We start from the raw sequence: 11,494 nt of genomic DNA, 5'->3' as shown, positions 1-11,494 counted from the left end.
GGTCGGGCAGCGTGTGTGGAGGCAGAAACAGGGGGAGGGTTTCATATCGAAAATAAAAGAAGAAGAAATGCTGGAAAAGGCGAGCAAGGAATGGCATTGCACCATGGCATACATGACAATAAACTAATCTGATTGGACATTACCTCTGTTTACATTAAGAGAATTATACAGCACGGAAATAGGCCCCTCCACCTGCACCACTCTCTACCTAGTGGCCATGTCAGCGGCGGATCTACTGGTCATTATCATTGTAGTCATTTTGTACCGGATCAATTATCATTACTTTCCGGTGACTCTCCTGGACATCACCCCTGTGTTCAGGACTATCTATGCACTGACGTATGCTGCCGCAAATTGTTCTGTGTGGTTCACGGTCACTTTCACCGTTGATCGTTTTGTCGCCATCTGCTGTCAGAAGCTGAAATCAAAATATTGCACCGGGGAAACGGCCCCTGCGGTTTTGACACCAACTGATGTTCTGCTCGTTCTGAAAAATATTCCATTCTACTTTGCGTATAAACCAAGATGGAAAATCGATAATATCCCGTGGCTCTGTGTACTGATGGACAGTTATTACACTGACCTTGTGTGGGTGGGATTTGACTGGTTCGATAAAGTTTTAACTCCGTTCATTCCTTTCTCTGTCATTTTGTTGCTCAACGCTCTGACAGTCAGGCACATTTTAGTGGCCAGTCGGGTCCGGAAAGGACTGAGAGGTCATAACATGGGGGAGGACAGCAGTGACCCAGAGATGGAGAGCAGGAGGAAGTCGGTGGTTATACTCTTCACCCTCTCCGGCAGCTTCATCCTCCTGTGGCTGACGTATGTTGTAGAATTCGTCTATTATCAGATCACAGGAAGAGGCATCGATCGGAATGATTCTGAAATTATCTTCCATGAAATCGAGTATTTGTTGAGTAATATCAGCTGCTGCACGAACACGTTTATTTACGCGGCAACTCAGTCTAAATTCAGGGAACAGGTGAAGAGCGCGGTGAAATATCCTGTCACCTCAGTGCTTCAGTTAATTAATAAAGCCCAGCCGTGAGCGACCCCGAGAACGGCCTCAATGTCTCCAGTCCGGGCTCTAGTTCTTAGCATTCCCCACATAATCATCCATGAGTCATTCCCGCCAGGATTATCCCATCGATGGTCATTATCGGAACTGATGCCAGTTGTAACGAATGTTCCCACCCAAGGCGTTTCATCCCATCGTACACAGAACTGACAGTCCAGCGAGCCTGCACGCGGGCAATGAACTACTTTTCTCTGTGACCAGGGCCAGGAATTCGCGCAGGTCATCCCCATTTTACGGTTCCTTTACCTTGCCGGTTGTTTGGCCGCTCCATCCACAGTGCGCACAGTCAGAGACGCTCTGTCGGGATTGATATTTACATCCATATTATTTCCTTCGCGTCAACCGGCGTTGAAGATCCTCCATCTACAACATTCAAATGCGATGACGCCGCATCTGGAATAGAACAGAAGCGTAAATAACTACCTTGCCCCTCAAACCGCTCTGGCATTCTTTCATGGCGAATCTACCCCAGGCTCCAATTCTACTGTGACAGATCCTCATAATCCCAACATTTCAAAGACGTATCTACCTTCATTTTAATTGCTTCTACTGATCTAACTTTCCAGCTGAGCTGCCTCCATTTGTATCTACAGACAACCTCCTTCTCTATCTGCCACTCGCCAATTTTCCTGTCGTCATGAAATTACTTATTTAAAGCGACAACCTGATTCTTAACTATGTCAGATATATATCAGAGAAATCAAAGCTTCTGGCTGCGATCCATGCCGAACACCATTGGTTCAGTGTCAAAGTCAAGTTTATTGTCTTATGCAATAGTACATGTGTAATGTAAATCTTACTTGCAGCAACAGCACAAACATATAGCATCATCTGAGCAGCATTCACAAGAAAAACATAAATCAAACATGAATCACAAACAATTTTGACAAGAAAGTACGCAATTAGAACAAAGAGTACATTTTAATGCAAAGTGATCAAAGTAGTCATAACATTGCTGAGCTCTAATGATTACGTTTGTGCCAATTGGTCAAATAACAGAACAGCTGAAGGGAATTACTTGTTCTTGAACCGGGTGGTGTGGGACGTCAAGCTTTTGTACCTCCTCTCCGATGTCAGCTGCGAGAAGACGGCATGAACCGGATGGTTAAACAATTTCAGAAAATCTACCCTCCAATACTACCCTCTGCCTCTTCTCAACACACCAATTTTAGATCCAGTTTGCCAGCACATATCGTATCCCAGGAGATTTAAATTTCTGGACCAGTCCACCAACTTGGCCCTTATGAATTGCCTTCTGAAAGTCAATGTGTATTACTCTCTAGCCTTGCGTTCATCAATTTTCTTAGTTAGCTCCTCGAAATAATCAAACAGATTTGTGAGAGACGCTGTCCCTCACACTAAACACGCTGACTCTATTAATCAGTGCAGAGGAAGGGTCTCGAGCAGAAAGTTCGACCATTACAATACATCGCTTCACATTTTTTCTACTGATCTTCATATTCCTAATGTGAAGCTCATCGGCCTTTATTATCCTGACATTAGCTAATTACCAGTCTTAGAACATAGAACAGTACCGGCCCTTCGGCCCACGATGTTGTGCCGACCCATATTGTCCTTCTCTATGATCATTCTAATCTTTCCCGCCTGCACAGACCACAAACCTCATTTTTTTCTTACTTCTATTTTCCTATCCAAGAGTCTTCTAAATGGCCCTTTTGTAACAGCCTCCACCAGCCCCATAACAGTGCGTTCCAGGAACCCTGAACAAAACCTACCTCTGGCATCTCCCCCCAAAAGCTTTCCTCCTCTGACCTTAAAAGGATGTCCTTTGCCATTAGCCATTACGGCTCTGGGGAAAAGGTGCTGGTTCTCCACTCTATCTTATACTCTTATACACCTCTATCAAATTACCTCTCATCCTGCGTCACTACAAAGCGAAAAGCCTAAGTTCGCTCAACTTTTCCTCATAATACATGTTCTCTAATCCAGGCAAGCAAGCTTGTAAATCTCCTCTGCACCCTCCCTGAAGTTTCCACATCCTTCTTATAATGAGGTGACCAGAACTGGACACAATACTCCTCGGGTGGTCCAACCAGAGTGCTATGGAGCTGCAACATTACCTCGGGGCTCCTAGACTCAATACCCCGACTTATGAAGGCCAGCACATCATACGCCTTCTGAACCACCCTATGAAATTTCTGGGGAAATTTGATGGATCAATGGACTTGGACGCCAAGACCCCTCTGTTTCTCCACACTGCTATGAATCCTGCCGTTAAAGTTGTATTCCGCTTTCAAGTTCATAATTCCAATGTGTATCACTCCACATTTTTACGGATTGACCTCCATCTGCCACTTCTTTGCCCAACTCCGCATCCGGTCTATATCCAGCTGTAACCTATGACAATCTACTACACTATCCACAACACCTCTAACCTTCGCGTCATCCGCTAACTTAATGACTCACCCCTCCACTTCCTCATCCAAGTCATTCATAGATATCACAAATACCAGGGGTCTCAATACAGATCCCTGCTGAAAACCACCAGTCACAGACCTCCAGGCACAACACACTCCATCCACTACCCCCTTTGCCTTCTGTGGGCAAGCAAATTCCGAATCCAGGCAGCCAAGTCCCCATGGATCCCATGTCTCATGAATTTATGAATGAGCCTACCATGGTCAACCCTGTTAAGCGCCTTGTTGCACTACATCCACAGCCCTACCTTCATCAATATATTTCCATTTTAAAATGGGGAATTGTTCAGAGGGCAATTTCTAGGTGGTGGGGTTGCCATGCTTTTGCTGTTCCTGTCATTCCATCCGGTGGAAGGGTTGGCTTTTGAAGGTGATGTCTATGTGTTTCCTATCACGCGTCCTATGTGGCGTGCAGCTTCTTGACTGCTGTGGAAGTTGCCTTCTTTGAATAAAACAAAGAAGAGTATCCTATCACCTTTACCCCATGCCCCCGAGTTTTATGATCCATAGCCCTGGAAACAAGACTGTGCTATCTATGACCCTTGTGAGTTTATAAATATCAGCATGGTCCTGGTCTCCAATACCTGATGGAATTCCGTGATACTGTGAGAGGCATAGATACCATAGACAGTCAAAATACTCTCCCAAGTATGGAAATGTCAAATACTGGAGGGCAGAGCTTCCAAGGTAAGAGGGGCAAAATAAAGGAGATGTGCGCGGTATTTATTTTAACCAGAGCGCCAGGTGCCTGGAGCGCCCTGACAGTGGTAGTGTTTCAAACAAATGCAATCAGAGCGTTTAAGGAGGCTTTTACGTAGATTCCTGAATGTGCATGGTCTTGAGGGATTCGGACCATGTGCAGGCAGAAGTGATTGGTTTCACTTGGCATAATGTTCGGCACAGACATGGCGGTACGCATGAGCTCTCCATGTGTTGCCTGTACTGTTCAATGTTCCATGTCATCCCATCACCTTTTTTTTTTGCAGAGAAAACACTCCCAGCCTATCCGTTCTCTCTTTAAGGCTTCAAGTCCAAGTAACAAAGAACTATATATTGCCCTTGTTTCAGAAGGCTAATAGCGACAACCTGAGGAATTATAGGCCGAGTAACATGAGATAAGTGGTAGGGGAATTATCGGAGAAGTTTCTTGGTACTGGATCTAGGGTTATCGGGAAAAAATGGCTTCTGAGGGAGTGTCCCCTTGGCTTTGAGCGGGATAGGTTCTGTCTTATAAACTTGATTGAGCTTTCTAAGAAGTTACCGAAGATGATTGATGAGGGTCGGCAGAAGATGTTGGACATATGAATTTTAGGAAAACTGTCAAAAAGATTCCTCCTCATTGGAGGGCTGATCCAGAAGATTGAGGCACATGGGATCCATGGGGAACCGGGAGAATAGATTCAAAACTAGCTTGGCCACAGAAGACCGCGTGCAGTCGTGGAGACGTGTTATTCTGATTGGAGGTCTGTGACCAGTGATAATCTGTAATCATCAGCGCTGGGACCTCCGTTGTTTGCGATGCATAGAAATGATTTGAACGAAAATATAGGTGGTCCCATACGTTCATTTGCACAGGAGACAATTGACTGAGTTGTGGATACCGATGAAGGTTGTCAAAGGATGCATGAGGATATAAAGCAGTTGGAAATATAGACAGAGAAATGGCAGGGAGTTTAATCCGGATATCTGTGTGTTGATGTACTTTAGGAGGTAAATGTAAGACGCAAACACGCAGTAAAATACAGGACACTTAGAAGCATTGATGCACAGCGTGGATGTCCATAAATCCATGAAACTGGCCACTTAAGTAAAGGGGATGGAACAGAAAGCATACGGGATCCTTGCCTCCATCGATCGGGCCACTGAGTATAAAGTATACAAGTCATGTTGCAGTTGTGTGGAGGTTTGGTCAGGGCACATTTGGAGTACTGCGTGCAGTGTGGTCGCCACATGTGGAGGCTTTAGAGAGGGTGCGGAAGAGGTTCGGCAAGATGTTGCCTGGATTAGCTACAACGAGAGGTTGGACAAACATGGGTTGTTTTCTCTGGAGAGAAGGAGGCTGAGGGGCGACCTGATAGAAGTTTATAAAATTATGATAGGTAAAGATGGGACAGATGGTTAGATTCATTTTCCCAGGGTTGAGATGTGAAAGACTAGATGGCGAAGCTTTAGCAGATGGCGAAGTTTAAAGGAGATTTAGCTGGTAAGTCAGTCTTTTTACACAGAGAGTTGTCGGTGCCAGGAATTCGCTGTCAGGGGGAGCGGTAAAGCATATACAAGAGAAACGTTTTGGAGACGTTTAGACAGGCATATTAACAGGATATAGATCATGTGCAGGCAGTTAGGATTAGTTTAAATTGGCAGCATGGTCGGCACGCACATGGATGGCCGAAGAGCCTGTTTCTGTGTTGTAGTGTTTATGTTCTCTTTCGCGTTAATCTTTCTTGACTACTTCCAGCAACTTAGCCTTCACGACTTCACCGGCTTGAAATGTCAAAACATTCTCTGCCCTCACCCTCTGGCTGAAGACAAATTTTCTCATCTCTCTTGAACGATCGACCCCTTGCTTTGGACCAGTAACTTCTGGGTCCAGAGCATTTCCATCGCCCAGTATAATGGACTAATGCCACCCGGTATTGCTGCGGTCTTCTCACTCCCACATGAAACTGAAAGGTTATTTTTTTTCAGATAGAAATAAAAGAGTCGCGTGTAAGTAGAATTATGTTTTGTTGATTAACCAGTTTGTAATTTTCCCTGGCAACTGCAAAAAGGGGGATGTGTCAGATATCCTGGAACGCATGAGGATTGATAAATCCGCAGGACCGGATAATCTCTCCCAGAACACACTGACAAACGAGGGCAAAGGTGGCTGAGGGCCTGACATGGACATTTTCTTGCTCGTTAGCCGGAGGCGAGATACCAGAAATCTGCCAGGTAGCTTTTGTTGTTCCTATAAGAATGTCAGTGGGAATAAACCTGTTTACTGGAGGCCGCTGAGACTTACTTCAGTGGGAGGGAAATTACTGAACAGAATTCTTACGATGGTATTCGGGACATTTGTAATGGCAGGGACTGTTTCGGAATATACTCAAATAGAATTTATTGTCTTATTCACAAGAACATGGGTGCACAGGTACAATGAAAATGTCGCTTGCAGCATTTCGTGCAGGGGAAATCCTGTTTCACTGACTTCAGTTTTGTTTTGAAGAGAAAACAAAGGACATAGTCGAAGGCCGGGTGGTAGATATTATCTTTGTGTATTTCAGTGAGGCATCTGACAATCCCACTTGGTAGGTTTGTCCAGAACGTTAAGACACCTGGGATCCAAGACGAACTGGCTACCAGGATCCAGAATAGTCTTGGTGATCGGAGGCAGACGGGAGTGGTGTTTTTTTGTTACTTATGATGAGAGTTATGTGACTACTTGTTTAAGGATAAATAGGTGTTGGGGTGTCTGATGTTTGTGATCGGTAGTAATGACTTGGATGTGAATGTGGGAGGAATAAGTCTACGTCCGGCACGAAAATTGGTGGTCATCTCGATGGCGAGGAACGTTGCCTAAGGCTACAACAGAACACCGATCCGGTGGAGAGTTGAGAGGAGCATTCGGCAGACGCAATGTAATCCCAACAATTTGAGATGATGCATTTTGTGAAGTTAAGTGGAGGTAAGACAATCACATAAAATGGGAGGTCAGTGAGGTATGTTGATAGACAGAAAGACCCAGAGGTCCAAATCCAGTTCTCGAAACATGGGAACACAGGTTCAATACGGTAATGAAGGCAGCAGCGAGCTCAATTTCCCTGACCCTCCTTCCGTTCAGACACAATGGTTTTAACAGTAAATGTCTGTTCAGTGAGTGTAATTAACGTCAGTCTTAAAGGCGACCGGTTGTTTCACCAGGGGGTTCCCATTTCTGTTAAAACTGGTTTATTTCGATGAGGTATCACAGTGTCAGTGGGAGCAGCCCCTCCGGCACCGAAAGCGTAGCAGCTCCACAAAGGAAGAAGATAATTGGGAAGCTGTGAACAATAAAGCGGGTGTCACACGAATGGTTCGGAATCTGTGAATAGTCGAGTGAAAAGTCCTAGTCACCGACTGGAATCCTGGAACAGTGGAGTGAGATGTTACAGGAATGGGTCGGGACAGGGAAACAGTAGACTGGGATCTTACGGCGATAGGGAAGAGTGTATTCATCTTTGCTGATGATATTTTATCGAATGAACATTTTCTATCATTGCATGAACGTATTTATTATTTACCCGGAAAATACAGCCGAGCTACTGTCCCATGTTTACCCTTTCTGCGGTTCCAGGTAGTTATCTGTCGAAATATGCGATCAACGGGCAGGTGAGATGCAGAGGTTACGGGGTCCTGTTAAGGTGACTGATGAGTGGACAATCGTTTACGTTTTCCAGTTAATAATCCTGGAAGTCCCCACTGACTGTGTATCGGTTGAGGAGGGTGTAATGTGTTGTTCTGGTGAGTCCAAGGTGATCAGCTTCTTGAATGGCGTTTATATGTATTTGCTGACATGATCACGATGACTTTTATTCATTCGGTAAAGCATTGCGAACTGCATTGAAGTTCATGTAATTCACATTCTTCTCACTACCGCCGGTTGTCTGTTGATATGTATGCAGCCACAGAATTGTCTACGGCTAACGGTCGACCGATTTTTTCTTTGTTGCGTATGATATCATTTCAATCTTCAGAAGCTGGTAGCATCCCACTCCCTCCATCTTCCTCCCGGGAACTACATTGTTATTGGTATTGGTTTATTATTGTCACTTATACCGAGGTACAGTGAAAAGCTTGTCTTACAAACCGATCGTCCCGGTCAATTCATTAAACAGTGCAGTTACATTGAGTTAGTACAGAGTGCATTGATGTAGTACAGGTAAAAATAACATTGCAGAGTGAAGTGTCACAGCTACAGAGAAAGTGCAGTGCAATAATGTGCAAGGTCACAATAAGGTATATCGTGAGGTCAGAGTCCATCTCATTGTATAAGGGAACTGTTCAATAGTCTTATCACAGCGGAATAGAAGTTGTTCTTAAGTCTGACGTACGTGCCCTCAGGCTCCTGTATCTTCTACACGATGGAAGAGGAGAGAAGAGGGATAGTTGAATCAAAATGTTCAGCCGGGTACCCACACCACTTTCACGCTAATTTAGAGTGTGGCTGCGTAATTTTCCGAACTGGGGGTTCAGCTAAGTTGTGCTGGCCTAAATACAATGACGCTGGCTCAGTGAGTAATAGAAAGATGGAAAGGCTGGGCTGAATCACCCAAACGTACACAAATTTTCTGCTTAAAAATCAGGAGAAGTGATCGGGTCTCCAACCCGCACTACCCCAGTTTCACTAGGTAATGATCAGCTCTTACGTGCAACCGAGCAATAATTCGAATCAGAAGCCTGGGATGAATCCGCATATTGTCCGCATATCACTCCCTTCAAAGCTCAGTAAGTGAGGCCTTTAATTTAATGAAATAAGACACGTGGTGTATTGTTCACTCGGTAGGCATCCTAAGCGGACGACGGAACCACCGTTTCTCACCTGCTTTCTTTTTCTATCTTTTTATTAATTTTCAAATTAGTACAAAATAATATATATAACATTAGTAATTATATATACAGTGCTAAGAGATCAGGATAGCAATCATAACAGTTAATATATATAATCACAAGGAGTAAAGAAAAGTAATCTAGACCTCCCGCTCTCTTATTAAGTGAACAAATACAAAAGGAAAGATTGAAAAGAAATGAAATTTAATTGTCTGAAAGGAACCCCCAAATCAAAACAGAATTGATAATAAACCAACAAAACAACAAAAAAACTTTAAAAAAAGGGTACTGACATTTCTTCAATTAAAAAAAGAAACATTACCATGTCGTCAACTCCGCTCCTATGCATTCAAGTGTTATTGAGAGGGATCTGAAAAAGGTCAGCTTATCTCTTATGAGAATATTGAACAAATGGACTCCAACCTTCCTCAAATTTAAGCGAAGGATCAACAGTACCACTTCCAATTTTTTCTAAGTTTAAACATGCTATAGTTTGAGAAAACCACTGAAAAGTGATGGGAGGTATTGGATCCTTCCATTTGAACAAAATGGATCGCTTGGCCATTAATGTGACAAAGGGGATCATACGACAAGCAGAAGCAGAAAAATGGCAAGATTCCAGCATTGGTAACCCAATAATTGCAGTAATAGGATGAGGTTGTAAATCAATGTTCAATAGAAATGAGATAATGTTAAAATATCAAAATATGACTAACCCAATTGTTAAACATACAATACGAATATGGTTTCAATTTCGTAATTTTTTTGGATTGAATAAATTTAATCTATCAGGTCCCATTCAATCTATTTTTTTCTTTTATCCATCCAGAGTTGACTCAGCTTTTTCTATATGGAGAAGGAAGGGAATAGTATGTTTTCGTGATTTATTCATTGATAACTGCTTTCATCTTTTGAACAATTGTCTAACAAATACAATTTGCCTTGATCACACTTTTTTCGATATTTGCAAATTAGATTTTTTTTAAAAGCTACTATACCCTCTTGTCCAGTTTTTTTCTGTTTTTTTAAGCTTAGTTGGGTTTGATATATTGTTTATAATTGGTCTTATTGTTTTGGGGATTTTTTTCTTTCTTTTATATTTTATAATAAATCTTTTTCTTTTATGTTATATTCATTCACTAACAGGTCGTTGGATCTACAGACTTTTATACTTTATTGTTCTTTATGATTATCCATGTCATGATTGTTCTCCTGATCTCTTTGCATTACATGTAAAACATTGATATATTAATCTGTATTAATTTGAAAACTAATAAAAAGATTGAAAAAGAAAAGAAAGAAAAATATCTTTCCAATATTTTTCCAAAAGGGGACAAGACCAAAACATATGTGTCAGGGAAGCCACCTCAGAATTATATCTGTCACATATAGGATTTATATGATGATAAAAACGGGCTAACTTGTCCTTGGAGATACGAGTCCTGTGACCCACTTTAAACTGTATCAAAGGGTGTCTTGCACACATTGAAGATGTATTAACTAATTGAAGAATTTTCTTCCATATATCTGTAAGCAAAAGTATATGAAGTTCTCTTTCCCATTCATTCTTAATTTTATCAAATTCCTCTGAACGTATTTTCATAATCCAATGATAAATTATTGCTATCAGGCCCTTCTGATAATTATTAAAACCTATTTTTTCCCGTAATTTCAATTTTGTATGGTGTCGGAAAAGAAGTTAAAGTAACTTTAAAAAAAATTCTGATCTGTAAATATCGGAAAAAATGAGATCTAGGCAGATTGTGTTTATTAGACAACTGTTCAGAAGATTAAAAAAGTTATCAATGAATAAATATCGAAACATGTTAAACCCTTCATTTTCCATAAAGAAAAAGCTGTCACTTCTAGATGGTTGAAAGAAAAAAATTAGATTGAATATGACTTGATAAATTAAATTTATTCAATCCAAAGAATTTACGAAATTGAAACCATATCCGTATTGTATGCTTAACTATTGGATTAGTCACTTGTTTACTCAATTTAGTAAGTGCAAAGGGGAATGAAGCTCCTAAAATAGAAATTAATGAAAATCCTGCACTGATTCACACTCAAGGTGTACCCAACAGGGACAATAAGTTGCATCTAAACCTTGTGCCCAGAAAATTAAGTATCTAATATTAATAACCCAATAGTAAAATCTAAAATTAGGCAAAGCCATACCACCATCCTTTTTTAATCTTTGTAAATATTTCTTACATAACTTTGTGTTTTTATACTGCCATATTATGAAAGAATTTTGGAATCAATAGTGTCGAAAAGGGATATCGAAGTAAAGGTGGGAATCGCCTGAAATAGCTGGAAACATTTTGGTAAAATATGTATCTTAACTGCATTAATTCGGCCAATCAATGATAAAGTGAATGGGGACCATTTAGTAAATAATTGTTTA

The 11,494-nt window shown here is 41.7% G+C and overlaps 1 protein-coding gene across 1 annotated transcript; it reads left to right on the top strand.

The window, feature by feature from the left end:
- Window positions 1-217: 217 nt before the first annotated feature.
- Window positions 218-1,048, top strand: LOC127579590 (probable G-protein coupled receptor 139). The gene has a single exon (XM_052032481.1). The coding sequence runs from the start codon at window positions 218-220 to the stop codon at window positions 1,046-1,048; it is 831 nt and encodes a 276-aa protein (XP_051888441.1).
- Window positions 1,049-11,494: the final 10,446 nt, after the last annotated feature.

Source organism: Pristis pectinata, chromosome 17 (assembly GCF_009764475.1).
Source record: "Pristis pectinata isolate sPriPec2 chromosome 17, sPriPec2.1.pri, whole genome shotgun sequence".
Taxonomy (NCBI): Eukaryota; Metazoa; Chordata; class Chondrichthyes; order Rhinopristiformes; family Pristidae; genus Pristis; species Pristis pectinata.
The sequence above is the reverse complement of the archived record's forward strand: the minus strand, read 5'-3'. Positions and strand labels throughout refer to the sequence as shown.